The sequence below is a fragment of the Mycteria americana genome, chromosome 5, assembly GCF_035582795.1.
Source record: "Mycteria americana isolate JAX WOST 10 ecotype Jacksonville Zoo and Gardens chromosome 5, USCA_MyAme_1.0, whole genome shotgun sequence".
NCBI classification, from domain to species: domain Eukaryota; kingdom Metazoa; phylum Chordata; class Aves; order Ciconiiformes; family Ciconiidae; genus Mycteria; species Mycteria americana.
In genome coordinates this window covers 46226894-46248520 of record NC_134369.1, presented here as the reverse complement: position 1 = coordinate 46248520, position 21627 = coordinate 46226894, and the positions used below count along the sequence as shown (strand labels likewise).

The 21627-nt window shown below is 38.4% G+C and overlaps 1 protein-coding gene across 3 annotated transcripts in view; it reads left to right on the top strand.

Moving 5' to 3' along the window:
- The window catches only part of SLC25A21 (solute carrier family 25 member 21), a 272008-nt gene that overhangs the window by 236335 nt on the left and 14046 nt on the right, over positions 1-21627 (top strand). For all 3 annotated transcript variants that reach the window (XM_075503179.1, XM_075503180.1, XM_075503178.1), the window contains 4 exons: positions 5709-5775; positions 12247-12306; positions 15888-15995; positions 20965-21129. In XM_075503179.1, coding sequence (XP_075359294.1) covers positions 5709-5775; positions 12247-12306; positions 15888-15995; positions 20965-21129 — 400 coding nt within the window. The remainder of the gene's footprint in view (positions 1-5708; positions 5776-12246; positions 12307-15887; positions 15996-20964; positions 21130-21627) is intronic.

Here is a 21627-nt window from a genome sequence, read left to right as displayed (position 1 = left end):
AAAGCAGTGTAACCCAGTTACAGATCCCTTAAAATTTTAGGGATTTGTAGAGCCATGAATATAGTTGCTGAGCTTTGCGGATTCTTCTGTTTGACAGTATGATTCCTCCAGCAGAAAATCTTCAGTGTTGACCTTACAGCTGCAATAAGCAAATCAGCTTGGCATGACATGCACAGTGATACCTTTGCACAGGTATCTTTGCTGCAGGGTGGCTGACCTGGTAAAGAAGGCTTTACACCAGGAACCACAAAGGAGGGAGAGAGTTACCGCAGCTCTGAGGGAGCAATGGACAGGCTGACAAGCAAAGCGCCTGGGGTGATGTGAACAACAAGGAACACAAAATGAACAAAACAGGGTTTAAGCGGCATCACCTCAAGCATTTGCTTGTAAGCAAGGAAGTCTCTCAGAAGTGCCTGCACAGTAAGGCACACAGCATGGGGCGTAAACATGAGGACTTAGAGATCTGTGTGCAGCTGCAGGGGTAGGATCTTGTTGGGATCCCAGAGATGCGGTGGACGGCTGGCATGACTGGAGTGCTGCAATGGAGGGATACAGACTCTTTAGGAAGGACTGGCCGGGAAGACGAGGAGGGGGAGTTGCCCTTTATGGGAGAGAGCAGCTGGAGTGCATGGAGCTCTGCCTGAGGGTGAATGATGAGAGCTTATGGGAAAGGATTAAAGAGCAGACCAATACTGGTGACTTTGTAGTGAGTGTGCACTATGGGCTGCCTGACCAGGAAGAACAAGCGGATGAGGCCCTCTACAGACAGTTAGAAGCAGCCTCACATTTGCAGACCCTCATCCTCATGGGAACTTCAACCACCTTGATACCTCCTGGAGGGACACTATAGCGGGGCATAAGCAATCCAGGAGGTTACTGGAGAGCATTAATGATAACTTCTTGACACAAGTGAAAGAGGAGCCAATGAGGAAAGGTGCTCTGCTGGACCTCATACTCACAAATGAGGAAGGCCTCATTGAGGATGTGAAGGTCCAAGGGAGCCTTGGTTGTTTTGGCTGTGAGATGGTGGAGTTCAGGATCCTGAGAGGAGGGAGCAGGGCAAAAAGCAAGATCACAGCCCTGGACTTCAGGAGAACAGACTGTGGCCTCTTCAGGGATCTGCTTAAAAAATTCCCATGGTATAAGGCTCTGGAGGGAAGAGGGGTCCAGGAAAGCTGGATAGTATTCAAGGATCACCTCCACTCAAGAGAAGTCCATCCCAACACACAGGAAGTCAGGCAAAAATGCCAAGAGGCCTGTGTGGTTGAGCAAGGAGCTTCTGACAAAACTCAAACATAAAAAGGGAGTATACAGAAGGTGGAAGCAGGGACAGGTAACATGGGAGGAGTATAGAGACAGTCTGACCATACAGAGACATTGTTAGGAAAGCCAAAGCCCACCTGGAGTTGAACTTGGTGAGGGATGTCGAGGGCAACAAGAAGGGCTTCTGTAAGTATCTAAGTGGTGAAAGGAAGACTAGGGAAAATGTGGGACTGCTGCTGAATGGGGCAAAGGCCCTGGTGACACAGGACATGGAAAAGGCTGAAATACTGAATGCCTTCTTCACTTCAGTTTTTAGTAGCAAGACCAGCCTTCAGAAATCCAAAGCTCTGGAGAGAGGAGGAGGGTCTGGCAGAAGGAAGACTTACCCCTGGTGGAAGAGGATCAGCTTAGAGAAGACTTAAGCAAACTTGACATACATAAGTCCATGAGCCCTGTGGGATGCACCCACAAGTGCTGAGGCAGCTAGCTGATATCGTTGCAAGGTCACTCTCAATTATCTTTTAATGATCATGGCAACTGGGAGAGGTGCCTGGGGACTGGAAGAAAGCAAATGTCACTCCTATCTTCAAAAAGGGCAAGGAGAAGGATCCAGCGAACTACAGACTGGTCAGCCTCACCTTGATCCCTGGGAAACTGATGAAGCAACTAATCCTGGAAACCATTTCCAGGCACATGAAGCACAAGGCAACGACTGGGAGCAGTCAGCATGGATTCAGAAAGGGGGAGTCATCCTTGACCAACCTGATAACCTTCTATGATTAAATGACTGGCTTGGTATATGAGGAGAGAGCAGTGGGCATTGCCTACCTAGACTTCAGTAAGGCTTTCAATGCTGTCTCTCATAAGATCCTCATAGAGAAGCTATTGAAGTGTGGACTGGATGAGCAGACAGTGAGGTGGATTGAAAACTGGCTGAATGGCCAGGCCCAGAGGGTGGTAGTCAGTGGTACAAAATCTAGCTGGAGGCCAGTAATTAGTGGTGTGCCCCAGCAGTCGATACTGGATCCAACTCTGTCCAACATCTTCATTAATGACCTGAATGATGGGGCAGAGTGTACCCTCAGCAAGTTAGCTGATGATAAAAAACTGGGAGGAGTGGCTGATATACCAGATGGTTGTACTGCCATTCAGATGGACTTTGACACGCTGGAGAAATGGTCTGACAGGAACCTCATGAAGTTCAACAAGGGGAAGTGTGAAGTCCTGCACCTGGGGAGGAACAACCCCATGCACCAGTATTATACTGGGGGCCAACCAGCTGGAAAGCAGATTTGCAGAAAAGGACCTGGGGGTCCTTGTGGACACCAAGTTGAACATGAGCCAGCAGTGTACCCTGCAACCAAAAGGGCTACTGATATCCTCGGCTGCATTAGGAGGAGTGTTGCCAGCAGGTCGAGGAAGGGGATCCTCCCTCTACTCAGCACTGGTGAGGCCACACCTAGGGTGCTGGGTCCAGTTCTGGGCTCCCCAGTACAAGAGAGACATGGACATACTGCCAGGAGTCCAGCAAAGGGCTGTTAAGATGATTAAGGGACTGGAGCTTCTTTCATATGAGGAAAGGCTGAAAGAGCTGGGACTGTTCTACCTGGAGGAGAGAAGGCTCAGGGGGGACCTCATCAATGTGCACAAATACCTAAAGGAAGGGTGCAAAGAGGATGGAGCCAGGCTCTTTTCAGTGGCACCCAGTGACAGGACCAGAGGCAATGGACACAAACTGAAACACAAAGGGGTCCATCTGAACATCAGGAAACACTTTTTTACTGTGAGGGTGACCGAGCACTGGCACAGGTTGCCCAGGGAGGTTGTGGAGTCTCCATCCTTGGGGATATTCAAAAGCTGTCTGGACGTGGTCCTGGGCAACCAGCTCTAAGTGGCCCTGCTTGAGCAGGGGTTTGGACCAGATGATCTCCAGAGTTCCCTTCCATCCTCAAGCCTTCTGTGATTCAGGAGCAATGGATAATTGCTTTTCATATTTTCAGTTCCCATTTCTCTAGAATTTTCAAACAGTCCACTGCCTGGTCTGCAGATCATCTGAATTGCTGGCATTTCAACACCGAGCTGTGATAGAATGGTGGATTACTCTTTTGAAGTGATTACCTGCCTCACAAGATTGCTGAGATGGCAGATCTGTTGCTCAAATTCCTGGTATATCCTTTCCCTCTCTGAAAAGTTTTCCCTGAGATTCTCAGAGACCATGGGAATGTTACAAGGTTTATATATTCAACAGCTGCATATGTTTGAGTATACAAGAAGGCAATGTGGAAAAGCAACGTGTACTGCTGTGTAAGGCTAAGTAATGCTGCTATGTGTTTTTAGAACTGAATTGTTGCTTTACACTGCGTATTTCTCTGCTTATGCATCTCTTACTGACGAGAAAATCTGGACCAAGTTTGGGTCTCACTTTTTTGTAGTCAGAGCTACACCTGTGAGTAGAGCAGTGGAGTACTTTTCATTTTCCAATTCCAATCATGCTGGAGTACTAGAAATTCCAAATGGGATGCCTGTTGTAGATATGCTTACAGTGTTTTAGATTGAGCTGAAAGGAAGAAAGTGTTTATAGGGATCTGTGTTCTTGTAGCTGATCCTACTTGGACCTCAGTTTCAGTTTGAACTCACATTAAACTATGAGTCACATGCTTAAAGTTATTCAACATTTCAATAGCTTGCTGAATCAGCAAGAATATACTCTGAATATGTATGAACCGTTAAAGACTAAGACTGGATCCAGTATATCTATATTGTTATACCCATAGCTATAGATATCTATAGTTATATCCATATCTATGTGGATAGATATAGGTATATGTATGTATGTATATATATTTAAGTTTGGAAAGTGAGACTTTGGGGAAATTCAAACATCTAACAACTCAACTGAATTCCTGAAATCTCCTACCCAAGGACTTTCATTTTTTTGTCATCAAACCATCATTGTGTAAAATGCTCAAAGTTTCCTTTTATCATGGACTGGAATTCATAACTTGCTTACTTCAGAGGACGAATAAGCAATATTCCCACTCTGGAGCATCTTACAAAGCCTAAATTATTTTATTTATATTGGAGCAGCTTAAGAAGAGAACTCCAGAGAAGCATTAGAAGAAGGGTAGAAAAAATGGTATAGCATTTGTGGTATTTTACATTCACGTGGGGAATATTAATTTAATTGTTTTCCTTTGCTGTGCACACGATAACTATAGGAGAATCTGTTGATGTGATGACTCTTCCACACCCCGCAAAAATATTCCAAGTAATAGGCTGTTTTAGAAAGGTGAATCACCACCTTTCAACATCATCACCTTTCAACATTTTAAAAAGACGCAAATGCTTTGCTTTAAAAAGTGATTTCTTCTGTAGACAGAATTCTCTTACAGTCCTGAAAGAAGTGATAAACGCTGAAGATGGATAAGTTGTAAGATATACCCTTGTTGGCTGGCAAGGTAGCTTCTTGCTGATGCATTAGATGCCTTTCTGAACCCTCCCCATGCACTATCTAGGTTAATGTGGAGACCTAGCAGACAAGAACTATGTCTAGTTTTACGTCACCTGGGGATTTTGAGAACTACCTGTCATTTAAAGCATTCCCAAGACCCAGCATTACGCATCTACATTGGCCTTGTAAGCAGAGCTCAGGCTGCCTGCAAATGTCATGTGTGCTTGTAGCAGGCTATATATCTATCTCTCTCTCTATATATATATATATAAAATTTAGATGATGCAAAGCAAAGCATTGCAACAAGTGGATCTTTGGCTCCAGGCCAGCTCCAAAAATAACTCCTTAGCTGTTTATGGAGCCAGGCAAGAGAGGGGCAAAGACCTGAATGAGTACAGTAGCAAGATATTGCCCAAATGTTTTTTCCAAGATGAAAAACATATATTCTGTTATGGCTCTGTGAATAGCTAACTTGTGTTAAAACTAAGTTGTCAAAAAAAATTACTTCATCTATTTTGAGGCATATTTAAAACTAAACTTGAAAAGATGCCTTAACCTAGCATCTGAAGATGAGCATGCAGGTTTTTTGTATGCAACTTGCTGAAGTCACAGTTTTTTCTAAATCTGTATTTTGTGACTTCAGTTTTTAATATTATTATTGCTATGTCAAGAAAACTAAAACAACTAAATAATACTTCCTTTTTTTGTGAAAACTGTTCCTCTTCCTTTAAATACAATTTCTTGTCTACTCAGAAAAAATGGATTTAATTTTTACTTATTCATTGCTGATTTTTTGATACCATCTCACCAGTACATAATAGAATGGGTAGCATATTAGTTACTTAGCAAGTAAGCAAAGAGTATCATTATTTGTCTGTATGCTTGGAAATGCTGAAAGGTTAGTTGCTTTGCTCAAAAGTGAAAATAGAATTGGCAGTATGGTAATGATACGTTGTTTATCCGTACAAAAATAATTTCTTTTTTTCTTTAATAGATTGCTTGGCTTCTACAAAGGAATATTTCCTCCCATCTTGGCTGAAACACCCAAAAGGGCAGTGAAGGTAAAAACCCCATACTTCCTCATTTAAAAATATGAGTAGGGATAGTGGCATCTGTAAAACATTTTATTTCTCCCCCACTGATTGACATTAGAATCTTAAACTTATTTGGCATATTAATCCTCTGATTTTTACTAGGAGGAAACTTTTCTGTTGATAGCACAATAAAAACTGTGCTTGATTAAGAAGTGTAGGATAAGGTTCTTAAATGCTAGGCTATTTTTGACCTGTAATGTTACTGAAAAACAAATTACAATTAGTTTATATAATCAAAATTAATAAAATACTTTAAGTGATATTTTAGCCTTATAATTACCCCTGGTTTAGACATTTTGTTTCACTGAAAATGCCTAGCAACTTGCAAAACAACTAAGAATAGCTTAATAAATTAACACAAGAAGCCATTAAAGAAGCCACTCTTACTCAGTAACTTGAAGTAGTATATCTGTAGGTTTGAGGTGCTGCCCAGAGTTTTCTTGTACTCCAAAGAGCACTCTACTCCATACTCTCACTTTTTTACAGATTGAACATAGTAATGAGTATGACTCTTCATCATGCAAAGAACATTTTACTCCAGCTCTCTTACAGTTGAAATAGATGCTAGCCTATCAAAGTGTATTTGCTATCAAACGTTGATCTGATTTTCTTTTATTATCCTTTATGTTGATTTGTAGAGCATTATTTTAGTAATATTCCTAACCAAATACATCAATACCTCAATTTTTTTCAGTTGTCATGCAACCTTTTTAATTAAAACCTAGTAATTAAGCATCTCATCTTAAAGTCCTAAATCTATTAAAGCATCCATTGTGTTATGAGCTTCTTTGTCTTTTACTTCAGAACTTTGAAGTTTCCCACAGTTGCACCAAATGTGTCTAAAAGCAGTTATTATACAGAATGTCTTAATATTCTTTTCTTTCTTTTTTTATTTCTTTCTAAAAAGGCTGCATATGATTCTGGTCCTTAGTCTGCAATTAATCATTCACATTCCAATTCCTTTACAGAGGAATAATATTTGTATAAAGTGACAGGATGTGACCTTGTAACAGAATCCTAAAGGAGTTCTGGTAATGTCATCTTCTTGTTTGCATTGGCATTTTAGATGCAAATGACATATGTCACCTATCTCAAAATTATTTAACACAACTAAGAAAACTAAAGTTCTCTTTAATAGCAAAGTGGCAGTGAAGAATAGATGGATGATATTTAGAAGATTCCTAATAACTCATTTTCTTCGGACTGTGATGTTTCCTCTGTCTCTCCATTTCATTTCATTTCAAACAGGTCAAAGTCAATCTGATCATGCTTTTTAGATTCCAGCACATACTTAGCTAAAATACAAACCGAGGTTTGATTTCTCTCCTACCAACCTGAGTCATTCAAAAATCTTGAGTCACTTTCTCTTACTCAAATTGATTAAATTGGCTTAAAACCCATGACATTCAATATAATTGTAGAATCATAGAAAGATTTAAGTTGGGGGGGATCTCTGGAGATCTTCTGGTGAGCCTCCTGCTCAAAGCAGGGCTGATTTCATGGTTAGATCAGGTTGCTCGGATGGGTTGTCTAGTCGAGTTCTGAAAATCTTCAAGGATGGAGACTGCAGCCTCTCTGTGCTCCTGCTCCAGTGCTTAATTGCTTTCACTGTGAAGAATTTTGCCTTATATCCAATCCAAATTCCTCTGTCGCAACTTCTGCCTGTTGCCTTTCATGGTTCTGTTGTGGACCTCTGAGAAAGTCTGACTTTGTCTTCTGTACAACCTTTAGGTGGTGGAAGACAGGAATTAGATCCCTTTAGCCTCCTCATCTCCAGGCTAAACAGACAGTTCTCTCAGCCTCTTGTTTTACATCATAAGCTCACAGCTCCTTAAATGGTGCTCCCTTAGTGGGATGCTTTCTACCTAATGCTTGGGCATTTACGTGAGGGCTCAGTAGTTTTTCTGCAACCATGACAATCAGATTTAAATGCTAAACATGTTTTTTAATTAAATCATTTAATTCTTTAATTCTTTACACTATCCCTTTAAATTTTATGCTGTTCCTAGGACACCAGGAGTACTTTAAGTTACCTTGAGACATCAGCTATATTCTACATTAGAAGAATTCAGTGACAGAATAGGGCAGGACAGTAATGTCCTTGTAAGAACCTGGATACAGAAGCAATTCAATGTGAGATGTTACATGCCAGCAGAATTTCTAACATCCAAAGTGGGGTTTGTACCCATGCTTTGACCTGAAGAGAATCCAGCTTGTCTCAAATTTCCACTAACCTTATTTGGATATGACCCCAACGGAAAAGTCACTACTTCCTTTGGCTCACTCTCCACCTTTTATTCTTCTAATAGTTTTCCTCATTTTAACAGGCCCCAAGATGTCCCTTCTCCACTGCCAAAGTAACTAGTGAGATTTAGAGGAAGACTATGTCCATGCCTATGTGTTTGAGACTTGAGAAAGCCCAAAACGTAGAGAGGCAATTTCTAGGTTCCAGCAGCCGTGGTTTGTGTTTGTAATGAACTTTTTTGAAAACTTCTAGTTATAGTGTCTTTTATATCTCATAAAAGTGTATAGAGAATGGACAAGGGAGATTTTGTACTAAGAGGAAATGTACTTGTGCTACTGGAATATTGTATTTATCCGGTGTGGATATTTGCAAATAAAAATAAAGCTACTAAAATTAAGTTATTTAGCACCAGTTATTCAGCTAAGTGTTGAAGATACAGCTTCACTTTTAGTCAACTACGTTCTCATGTCTGTCTTGCTATTTCTTTTTTTCTCTCTCTCTATTTCCCTTCTAAAAAGAAAGCTGGTATTTCTGGAAGACGAAAAGTCAAAGTTTATAACTTTATGTTAGATTGAACTTGGAGGAAAGAAGTGATGATGCTAATACAATGGTTAACAGATGAACTTTGGGGGCAAATTTATATTGTCCATGTGTTCCCAGACATCTTGTTTCAAGCATATATTTTTACCTTAGAGTTATTGAGACATCTGGTAAGTACTTTGGCTATTTTCTGTGTAACTTGAATTAAAGTGTATCTTTGCCAGATGGACAATAAGGGTTATTATATACACAAAAGCATGTTTTAAATACATTTATTCTGAGATTTTTTTTTGCACAAAGCTATTAACTTAATACAACTGTAGAGAAAAAGACAAATTACCCTGTGGTTTTTAAAAACCTTTTGGGTGGACCTGCATGATATAAACCCATATGATATAGCTAGATACTTTTTGGCAAAATTGTATGTATACTAGCCACTCTAGTATACCCAGCAACATTTATACTGAGTTTTATTGCTATTGATTTGTTTTCTTTAAAAAATTATATAAAACGGTTACTATTAAGTATTTATTTTATTTATGACTCTAGGAAGCTATTGATTTTTAAGGTAACATTTTTAAGACCAAAAAATTGCTAGGTAATGTATTTCTGCCTTTATTACAACTATTTTACAGATCTGTAACATTATGGAAAACATTAAGGAATACCAGAAATTCCATTAAAGGTTAGGAGGGTAACAATGAGTAGAAAGATGCTGGAGAGAGAATAAAGCAAACTTGATCACAATAAGAAATTGATTTAGCTCAGTGAAGTAACTCACCCACCCACAACTGACACTTTCTCAGAGACTTCCTTTTACCTATAAAATATCTTAAGTTATCCAAAAAGATAGACCTACAGTCTAAGTAACACTTCTATCTTTTCTGATTATTGGCAAGGCCAGTACAACAATTTTAAACATATTTGCAGGATGTTTGCAAGATTGGTGTTCAATCTGTACACTATTTGGCGCACAGTTAAAATCAGGGCCCGATTCTAGGACCTTTTCTGCAAAATGAGATAATAATCCCTGCTGAGGGTAAAAAAAAGTATCTATCCACTGGCCAGAGTATCAGTCCTTCAGTTTTCAGAATTTAGCATCCTAATTTTGCATTATGTATACATCTTCCCTCCTGCTTTAAATGTGGTGGCGTTATTAACGCATTAACACCCGGTTCTCTGATGGTTTTGGTGTAATTCTAGTGACTTTTCATTTGAAGCAGGTCTTGATTGAAAAATATTACTGACTTTGCCATAGGACAGGGTTCTAAACAAGTTAAAATGACAATGTGGTGCTTATTACTCCTGTTCCTGTTCACGTGGTTTATGGAAAAGCTGGTTTGTTCTGATAGGTCTGTGGTAACTGAGTCCTGAGGGACTGAGCTTGTCTTCTTTGGCTGAGAGCCCAGCACAGGTCACCCAGTCTTTCTATTTTGTCTGAAAAACTCTATTCCCTTATGTTTCTTACAATTCCCACATCTCCATTGACCTCATTTCCCATTGCCTTCCTCTCGTGGTCAAACAGTTTGATTGTCACACGCATGGGCAGGTGCTATGTGAGGGACCACGGCCTCACATGTGGGAGCGAAATGCACAGACTTTCCGAGGATCCCACCTTCATTTGAATCAGCTTGCTCTAAACTAATCAGGTGCTACAGGTCAACTTTGCAAAATAGCCAGGAAAGTCAGAGGTTCTAGTTATTTACTTTTGCTATACAGGGATGTGACAGCTCTTGCTCTAGCAGATATCCACCTGCGCTGATGCAGTCTTGGTGAAGCTGTGACAGGTTTTTGTTGTTCAGTCCCATAATACTGGACGTGCCGTGTAAAAGCCACTTTCCTTTTGCACACAAAGGCGTGAATACTTCTTGGACTTATTACAGGACTCACAAATAGTGAGCTGTAGTTAGGGGCCTTGTGTTGTTCCATGTGTGAAAATTGCATGGAATAACACCTCCAATATCTTTGGTTTTACCTGGAATTCAGAGATCTGCTCTTTATAACCTGCAAGATTTTCTGCTATCCTCATTCCTCATGCTAGAAGATGGTTTTCACTGCCCTCAGAACTGTCTTATGCGGCATCAACCTGACGTGCTTTTTCAGTGGCTTCAGCAACATATTTGCAGAATATGAATTTGAAATAACATGGGTTTGGGGGATATTTGCTGTACATGGAAGCACTGGACTAGAAAGGATCTCTTAGGTCAGCACATCTAGTCCCCTGCTCTTCTCTAATCTCCTTCATAAACTTATCAAACTCTCCCTTACAAGTGACTAAGATTTTTCCCCCATTATTCTTATTGGAAGACTGTTTCAGGACCCCGCTCCTTTGGTTGTGAGAAAGCTTCATCAGATTTCAAGCCACATTCTATTTATGAGTAGTTTTTACTTTTATACCCAATTACTTTATGTTACATATCTTTCCTTTCCTTGTTTTTCATTCTCTTGCAGCCTCTTTTTAGCTAGACTAACCAAGGCAAGCATTTATTCTCCTTCAGTCTTCATTCTTAAAAAAATCTTTAAGATCTCCTTATGGTCCTGGTAACCCTGTTTTGAATACGCTGTAGTCTGAGTCTATATTTTTTGAACAAGGGTGGCCAGGATTGTGTGCTGTATTTCAGAGGGCATTTTACCAATAATTTGTAAAATGTCACAAATACCCTTTCTTTAGAGTATACCTTGACTGATGCATCTTAGACTTTGTGTCCACAGACAAGGAAACAGGCAGTGAAAGTGTCTGCATATGTCAATGGGAAGCTTCTTACTGACTTCAGTGCAGTCGGGGTTATTCTCAACACTGGTCTTGGAAGAACAAACCTGTTAATCTATTCCACTTTGATTTTTAGAAGATTTCACAAAAAGTATTCTGAAAATTAATGGATTTGGGTGGCTAGAAGTGTTAGGGTGCAAAATGAACCATTTACAGATGGTTGCCTTTCTCCATGTTGGTGCAGGTGAAACTGAGCTTCTCGTTTCTTTCTTGAAGTTCAAACACAAAAGAGCAGAGCTTTCAAAACTCATCCTCTAAGGAATCACAGATGCTCAGAATTTCTGAGCACCACTGATTGAAAGAAGACAATTGGGTGAAAGATTTATTTGTAAAGAGCAAAAACTAAAAGAAATGTGTCTGTTGACAGTAAAAGATTATAAAAATTTACAGACTTTCTATCTTCAAAATCTGCAATTACATCTCTCTGATGAGAAGTAGACTAATATCTGAGAAATGTGAAAGTGATCACAGTATATTATATTAAAGATGTGAAGGTGATTTCTTGGGAGAAATGATAGTATCTGCTACTACATTTATACCATTATATGAAAGTTAGATGCTAGAGGAAAAGTGTGTAAATTAAAAACACGAACTATGTGTTGTAAGTGAACTCTTACATAAAACATTACTTTAATTGCACTTGTGCTGCTATAATGCATGATACACTAATAAAATCAGTTCTGAAGCCTAATTGTCTACTATTGCACATCTAACACTGCTACAGAGAGTGTGAAACAAAAGTGGCTTATGTTTATTTTGCAGAATTGCACACGGCTACTCAGGATATGAGATAGTGAAGCTCCACTGTAGTTTGGTTTTACTCATTTGCATAAGTAGCTCATAATTTTTTCCAATGCAACTTCAGTCTAACTTTTATTTACAGTTTTTCACCTTCGAACAATACAAGAAGCTACTAGGATATGCATCATTACCGCCAGGAGTGGTACGTATGGATACAGAACTTCATCTTCTAATTTAATATGTGTATACTGAACAGTCCCATCCATTTCCTCCCATAGAAGGAGCCCAAAATTAAAGGGGCCGGTTCAACCAACAGTTTTTCAGAACAGGCTTGTCCCTTGAAAACTTTGACAACAGAACTTATCAAAATGATAGTTACGCTAATTTTTATATCAAATGTCTTCAAAATACTTCCCTACAATGTCATAACATTTGTTAACAGGAATAACGACAGTCACCATGGAAGAGTCTGTATGCAGCTTGTCCTTCTTCATTCTTGCAAAATAACAAAAAAAAGTTAAACATTATCAATTTTTATTTATTCATGTGATAGTGACTAGAGACCTCAACCAGGTATCAAAGTGCTATTCTGCAAGGCACAGTGCAAGTATAACAAAAATATAGACCTCAGTCTTATTCTAAAGACTTTATAACAGAAACATAAACTATTGATGGGAAACTGCTACCTCCTTTGAAGTCAATGGCAAAACTCCCTTATACTTCAGTGGAGTTAGGATTTCGTCTCAAGAACATAACTTTTAAAAACAAAATACAGGACATACATACACACAAAAATGTTTTAATGCTAAAGTGTAGCTTACATATGTTGTCTGCATTCTCATATATGGGACCTAATTCTGCTATCATACCATTTGGAATAAAAAAATTTTTATAAGAATTACCGCTTTCTGTGGTGTAAGAATGTAAGTAATAGTAAATATATGTTTTCGCAATAATGGCATCACAACTGTAGGAAACAGAATCACAGAATCACAGAATCATATAGGTTGGAAACGACCTTTAAGATCATCGAGTCCAACCATGAACCTAACACTACCAAGACCACCACTACACCATGTCCCTAAGCACCTCATCCAAACGTCTTTTAAATACCTCCAGGGATGGTGACTCAACCACCTCCCTGGGCAGCCTGTTCCAATGCTTGATAACCCTTTCAGTGAAGTAGAATTTCCTAATATCCAGTCTAAACCTCCCCTGGTGCCACTTGAGGCCATTTCCTCTTGTCCTATCACTTGTTACCTGGGAGAAGAGACCGACCCCCACCTCTCTACAACCTCCTTTCAGGTAGTTGTAGAGAGCAATAAGGTCTCCCCTCAGCCTCCTTTTCTCCAGGCTAAACAACCCCAGCTCCCTCAGCCGCTCCTCTTAAGACTTCTGCTCCAGACCCTTCACCAGCTTTGTTGCCCTTCTCTGGACACGCTCCAGCACCTCAACGTCTCTCTTGTAGTGGGGGGCCCAAAACTGAACACAGTAGTCGAGGTGCAGCCTCACCAGTGCTGAGTTTTGATATCTTTATGGTTACACTATAAAGGTTTTGGTAATGAATGTTTCCCAATACTGATCGTGATAATATTTTCAGAAAAATCTTGAAAAAGGGTGCACATAACTTCTATGGGAGATGCTGGCCAGTTTTCCCTGAAATCATAAGGTTTTGTTTAAAGGCCATTTTTAACTATCAAGTTATTTCTTTCTTGAAAATTTTCAATAAGTTCTCATTCAGTACTTCTACTTTAATCTGTTGCTTCCTTCCAGTTTACTTATTTTGCATTTGTTAAATATTTTTTTTCTCTGTAGAGGCTCCTGCATTTTTCTTATAATTATCAGTGTATCAGAACATTAAGCAAGACTAAAAATGTGAATTATCTGGAGGAGGGTAAATACCCTCTTTCTTGTTAAATAACAAACAATAAAATCCTGAACAGCTGTATTATAGATTTCTTGGTCAAATGAGTTTTGAATTGGAATTTGTTTTATAGTTTTGGCTCTCGAGAGAAGTTTGTGATGACTGAAGGAAATATGTAAAATCTTGTCTTGTAAGAACAAATAACTCTCCACACCATGTGAACAAAAATGACATCAGAAAAAAAGGAGACATTTGCTTTATCATTATTTCAGGTCTCTTTCAAACAGTATTACTGCCATTTACCTTTGCCTTCCGTTGCAGCAACTGAATGGTCATGGAAGCATATTAACTAATTTAAAGCAAGTTTACTCTTCCTCTTAATTATTCCACTGACCCTATAGTTGTTTACAGTATCTCCTGTTTTATCTTGGGTTTTTTTCAGCAGGCTCTTCTCTTCCTTAGATGCAAATAGAGAGTCTGATATTCGTTCTCTAGTAAGTGGAAAGAACAGAGTTTAAGGTTCCGTAGTACACCATCACTTTTTCTGGAGGAAAATATGCTGGAAACTTGTAAACATGCAGTAGCTGACCAAAAACTGCTCTGATTCATATAGCAGATGCAGCAACCATCAGACACCTCTGACATTTTTAGTGCAATTCTGTTACCATAGAGGCATTTTTGCCCCCAAGATAACCATGGTAGCAAGGGAAAAAGAAGGCTGAGAGGGTCTAAGCTAGGCAGAATGCTTCTAGGTGCCTCAACAGACCTCATATCAAGACAACATTTATTGTTAAAAGAGAAATGCATACATGAGCAACATCTTCCTGCTGGCTTCAGTCTCATGGTTGATGGTGAAAGGGATACGTTATGTTCCCATCTCATATTGGAAAAATAGATTTGTTGGTAACACAGTGTTCTCCAAAGGCAGTAAGGCTGGAGCTTGCCACTACCCTCCTTACTTACCATTCTTCTCTTTCCTGCACTCTCAAGAGTCCCTGCTCAAATCCCTCTGTATTGAATAACTTATTTTTCTCACTATTGTTTTTTCATTACCATTGGTTTCCTTGAATTTTAGCAGATGTACTCAGTATATTGTGGTTTGGTCCTGGGACTCTTTTCAGCCCTTAGAAAGTTTGGAGATGTTAAATGGAGGTAATAAATGTGTAAAATTATCACCAAAATTAACCCCTCTGAATTTTCTCAATTGACCTAAATATTTCAATATTCTTTTTCTGTTACAAATTAATTAAGGTATTTCTAAATGCTGGATGGAAAGCAAAGCAGTGAATATCTCCATTTCTATGGCTGTAATGTACCATCAGCTTCTAAGTAAATGGAGTTAATTCATTCTTGCAGAGGGTGCTGACATTTCCATGTGTGCCACTCATTCCCCTATAAACCTTTTCAGGATTGATATTTTCTTAGGAGGACTTTTCTTCTACTTGTGCAATTTGCTTAAGTACTGCACTATGTGAATTTCTTACATTTCCTTTATTTTTGAAGTTAATATGTTAGTGTTATATGCTTATTGCTCAGTGCAGACCTTTTATTTTTTCCAGTGCTGCATAACTGCATTTATATTTGTGATTTTATTCAGACTCCACCCAAAGATAACATAAGGGCATTTTTTTTCCATGTTTTCATAATAAATTGCTACCACAATTTTTCTTCCAGCTGAAAAGAGAATTCATTGACAGTGCTATGAGATTTGATTTTGTATTTTTCAGAATGTGGTTTATGGGTATTGTCACATTGTCTTCATGAACTGTCAGCATCTAATCAAGGGCTAAAGTTGTTTAGTAATAGAATACTGCTGCATTATTGTAATCTCACAGTTTGCATTGTATCATTCAGTTTCATAATCTGATGTATGGGAAATTTTATTCCTTAATTTTTAACTTTAATTTTAACTTTCGTAGGCATTTGCCGTTGCTGGCTTGGGATCTGGGTTGACAGAGGCAGTTGTGGTTAACCCTTTTGAAGTAGTAAAGGTTACCTTACAGACAAATCGGAATGCCTTCACAGAGGTATGAGAATTGCTCCATTCTTCTTTTTCTGCTTTATTAGGCATAACGCACTTCAAAGTTCATATTTAGAGCAGAATGTCTATAATATATTGAGTTGATGCAAATTATTTTCCCACAAGCTTAACAGAAATGAAAAGAGAGAGAACAGACTCAATAGACGATGCCTTCAGATATGCAGAGATGCATATAGTATTGTCAGCGGTTTCAGCATCTCCATTGTAAATATTCCGTGCCTGAAGTGCACCTTCGTCCCTCCAGAGCAGCCAGCAGCCCAGCACTGTGAGGAACTGTAATCCAGAAGTACGAACCTGAGCCCCTTGTACACAGTGCATTTGCCCCAGCAAGCTCCAGACTTCAAGTGAGCACCAAAGGTTAGCGTAAAACACCACGGCTCCGTGCCCTAGCCACGGTCCAGCTAGTGTATTTTATGTTAAAAATGTAGCTGGTAGGTTTCAGAGTCTTGGATGAAAGTATTTTTATTATAGGTCTTCACATTTATAAGCACAAACCAGGAAATAGTTCTATAATAAAGCACACCGATAATTTAAATTCCTGTTTCACTTCAGAGTTTTATTATTCAAATATTGTTTTGTTCAAAGAAGTCAGTGTGCAAAACGGACTTTGTCCATGGTTCTGGGTACTGCTGAAGGGGGAAAAGATTAAACTGGAAAACAGTGATTCATCAAAATCAAGTGTTCCCAGGAATACACCAGCTTCAATTAATTTTAATGTAGAAAATGTTCCAGGCTAAAGTAAAGGAAGGCAGTCACACAGTTCCTTCTTTCTTTTTTCAGTGAATAAGACTAACAATTGTCAAATCAGCTCTTTCAAAAGCTTTTGAGAAATCAGCTGTACCATGGTAGAAGTGCCAAATCACATAAGCATGGCATGAAAAGGTTGGCTGAATCCCTGGTGAACCATGATTTTTGCATATTCTACTATTAAGTTTTGACTGAGTTAATACTTGCATGCCTTGTAGCACTCATCTGCACAAATTGAACCCTTTTGGGGGATGCACAGTAGAGGGATTTATCACCTGGCCATTTACATGAGTTGTTTGGGCCAAGCTCCTTGGGTACACTGGCAAAATACTGCCACTGATTTCCAGATGTCATAGACTCGCTGGTACCTACTCCGTAACTCATCCAGAGAAGCATTCTCTTTCAGAATAAATTTTAAAACATTTGGTAAATTTCTGTTCGATTCTCAATGCATGCGAAAGAGATGTTTGGTTGCTCCAAGTCTCCACCCTAGACATTTTTTAACCATGGGCAGCAAAGCCACTGAAACAGAAAGCTAAACAGAAAGCAGGAGTAAAAAGATTAGCAACCTGGAAGGAGAGAGACTGAAAGTGGGAGAAAGCAATGTGTGTGAGGATCTCTCCCTCAGGAAGGTGATATGAAAAAATTATGGACTACTACTGCTCCAGCAGTAGTAAACTAAGCAGATATTCTGGAACTTTCTGCCTCACAGTTGTGAAGGTACAATTAACGTATCTTAATAAAACCTCTGGGTTTGAGTGTAAATACACCAGTATTATATTTTGAGCAGACTAGTTCCTGTAAAGTTCCAAGAGACCAATATATCCTTTCGCTTCATACATTTTAATTTTTTTCTCTATTGCAAACTTTATAACAAAGTATGGGGTGGTTTAGTTAGTTAGTTAGTAAATTTTATGCAATTACTTACTTTAATTATAGCATCCCTTCCTTGGTGACCTTCAGAATACTCCAGTAATCACAGTGCAGCTGTTCAAAAGCATTCTGAGTTGTTTTGTTTCAGGTGAATATTCTTTGAATTTAATTTAAATGCAGATTTTCACAAAATCCCAATAATAGTATATTATCATACAAATAAAATTGTAAAAGAATGCTATTGGCACTCCACTAGGAACCTAGTTTACATCTAAAATATAAATAAAGGTGTCTGTTTGCCCTAATGAAAAAATACAAGGGACTGAAGTTCTTAAATCACAAAGATAGTTAAATCACAGGCATACCAATTTTTAATATATCTTTTTAAAAAAAGTGTTAGAATTTCACATTTTGCTGTAAATCAGGAAAACTCCAGTGACTTCATTACCGTGATCTCAAGTTCTCATTAATAATATGTTAAAGAACATTCCACACTAGAGCATTTAAACTCAAGCCTATTGGGAGAAGCACGTGCATGTTATATTATACCATGTAAGGCAATGGTACACTCATTTCGTTACCATGCACTGTTTCTCTAAAAGGGTTAAGTATGTACCTGTGCCATTGTGTAGCTTTCATACTATATGATGAAACCTAATGCAGTTCACATATTTCTTTGACTATTGTATTGAAATAATAAATATAACTTGTTTAAAAGGAACAAGGAAGAGCATGAACACATACACCCACACCCAGACTCCTGCACACCCCCAAAGCAAATATTCACACACTCCAATGACAGCTGAATTATTCTGTGGTACCAGATCATCTTTCTAGGGCTGATAGGTTTAAAGAGGAAGGCCACTACAAATCACATATCCCCACTTTTGTAATGTGGATTGCTACAGGTAAAAATAACGGTGACTTTTTGTTAAGATAAACTGTTATAAGGTCCAACACCTTGTTGTTTGGTTTTCTTTTTTTTATTTTCTTTTCTCTGTAGCCATGGATAACTCACTGGCTACAGAAGCTGGTGTGGTAATAAATATCTCACCTGACTTAAGAGTTGTGATTAATTAAACAAATACAAGTTTCTGCTTTATGATGAGAAGAATCTGACTCCAAATTCCACTGACTAGGTCTCTATTAAATATAAGTCAACAGTTACGTGAAGTGAATTAAACTCCACATGTTTATACAATAAATTCCTCCATCTGAATTAGTCATCCTAAGGTACTTCCATCATCAGTGATGAAACACGGACCTTCTATGGCTTGATCAGCTGACATTTTAGATGCCTACTTTGGATGAAGTGAAGTGCTGTCTAGGAGAGCCCTCTTTATTGCTAAAGGATTGAAAAAGGGAGTCTTTTTGAGTAGCTCAGATGTAGATGTAGACATTGCAGGTATCTACATTTGGACTAATGAATCCCATCTCAGGTGTTTAGCATGTGGTAGGCTTCCCCTCTGAGTCATTAGTAAATCCGTATGCAAGATGAGACCAAGGGATGCCTTACTGTTGAAAGTTGCTGTATTCAGCTTAAATCACTTTGTTCAGGACCACTAGTTATTTTTTAAAGATTTAATCCTCATTTTTTGTGCATGAGAAAGGATGTTATTGCTAGTATCTGGACCATAGTCCGTGTTGGGTATCTACATTTAGAATAGATGCTGATTTGAATCACTGAGGGCAGTTAGAAAAGTAAACTATAGTAAAATGTATGCAGAGCATTAACAGGATAATATTAGTTACCAAATATGAAAAAACAGAATGAAACTTAGTATTAAAGACTAAATTTGTCAGTCACCTAAATAAGCAGTCATATGCTGTGTCGGATGTAACAGGCATCATTTGGCTGATGCTGTTGATCTACCACTGTGATATTTTGAAATGGAAAGCTATTAAACAAATAAATGTATTGAAATTAGCAGTGTTCACAGCGTTGTAGTCAAAATTCTTCTATATTTTCATGTTTGAGCCTCCTACTGGAAGTCATGTTTTGCCTTTCTAATTAAATATTTGGTTAACCAGAGCTGGCTTTATGCTTTGGAGAAAGCCAAACTCAAGTCAACAACTTTTTTGAAAGTAACTTTTCTATAATTCTGCTAAAAAGAAATCTAAAATGTTCAGAAGGGGGGAACACAGGATTCTGAGTATCACAGTATATTGGAAAATAGATCAAATGTGTACGTAGTCAGGCAGATCCTGTCTGAGGAACTGATCATTATATAAGTGGATTCTGAGGAAGTTTCTTCCTTTCTGCCTTTCATTAAATGGAAGTTGGCTGACTAAAATGATTTCTATGCCTTTTGGGCATTATTTTCAAAACAGGATTTCTAAAGTCAATTTCCTAAATCTGTACCTTGGAATTTAAATGGGTGTTCTGATTTTCAAAATCTAACTACACTTTTCAAGTCAAATAATTCATTAGGAGGGCAAAACAGGATTTCCAGTTGGATGCTTAAGAAAAAAAAAACCAAAACACCTTCTTTTCAAGATTTTCAGCACTAGAAGAAGAAAGTTTAACATGTGATCTGGTTTTAAAAGGTGCTGTGTACCAAATAACTCCTTCAAAAGTCAGTGTATTAAAGCAGTGGTTTGCGTTCTTAACAGCACAAAGAACCTCAGAGGATCTAGAAGGGTTCCCAGACAGTATATATGCCTTTTTTCACCTTTCAACCGTATTCCTAACATTGAACCTGGAAACTGCCGAACTGATCTTCAACACAAATATTTATAGCCTCCCTTGCTGCTCTAATCTGTGGCTCCCAAGGACTTGTTTCCCTAGCCATAATGGCTCAAAAATTTCCTGTTCCAATTCTATCCCTTTTATCACTCCCTCACCATGCATATTCCTGTGCCATTGGTTTTACTAGAGAAGCTGTTTTTATCTTTTTATTGTCCCGAATAATTATTACATACTCTAGTTGTGTAAGGGTTTCATCTGTCGTAATCTTAACAGCACAGCATCAATGATAGAAAAACTATTGCCAAATTCACACGTTCAAAGCCACATGTAGCTCTATAAAGTCTATTTTTTTTTAATTATGATTTTAAGACCTTTTTCTTTGCTTAAGGGATCCTTAGTCTTTTCAGTACTCAAGTTATGCTTTCATATTTTTTCTGCAATCAGAAAAATGAGGAATTTTTTTTTTAATGAAAGTTGTGATTTTTACGTAATCACAGGAAAGCAAAAATAACAAATATGGTGAGACTTAAGATAAAATGACAAGAACTGGCAACACTGTGTTTGTCAACAAGATTGAAATGATGCTATGGTTATTGTTTTCTTTTTGTAAAGATGATCTCTTCCTTCTTTTACTTAACTTGTGTAGCAACCATCTAGCTTTGTTCAAGCTCGGCAGATCATTAAAACTGATGGTCTGGGCTTCCAAGGACTCAACAAAGGTCTTACTGCAACACTGGGCCGTCACGGAGTTTTTAACATGGTTTACTTTGGATTCTACTTCAATGTGAAAAACATTCTTCCAGTCAATAAAGTAAGTTCTTCATACAGTGCAATAGACAAACAGATTAGAGGCTTGGCAATTTAATTAACACTGTATTTTTCTGTGCAAAGCTGTGGTACTTAGTAATAAACAGTGACTAACCTAGCTCTCTGTTTTGCAGAAATCTGTAGCATTTTAATGGAAGCAAACCAAGGATTTGTACTTCTCGCTTTTTAAGCAAAGCTGAGTATAAATAAAGTAGTCGTGTTTGAATTCTCATTTTTATGAATTTCCCTTTATACCATGATAGCAATGTAAAAAGGCAGAAATCAGGATACAGGTATGTTATGCTTATGTTAGGTATGTATGCACTTTTTTGTGGTAAACTGGCTTAGAAGAGAAAAATCAGTTTCTAGAACTTCTTTCAGTATTCACAAAACAAGGGGCGAAGCTTGAGGAGATGGCAGAGCTGCAGTACGTAGGGTATTCTGGCCATGTGCTGGGCCCGTTTACTCAAAAGAGAGTTCAACCTAGTGTTGCAGGACAACA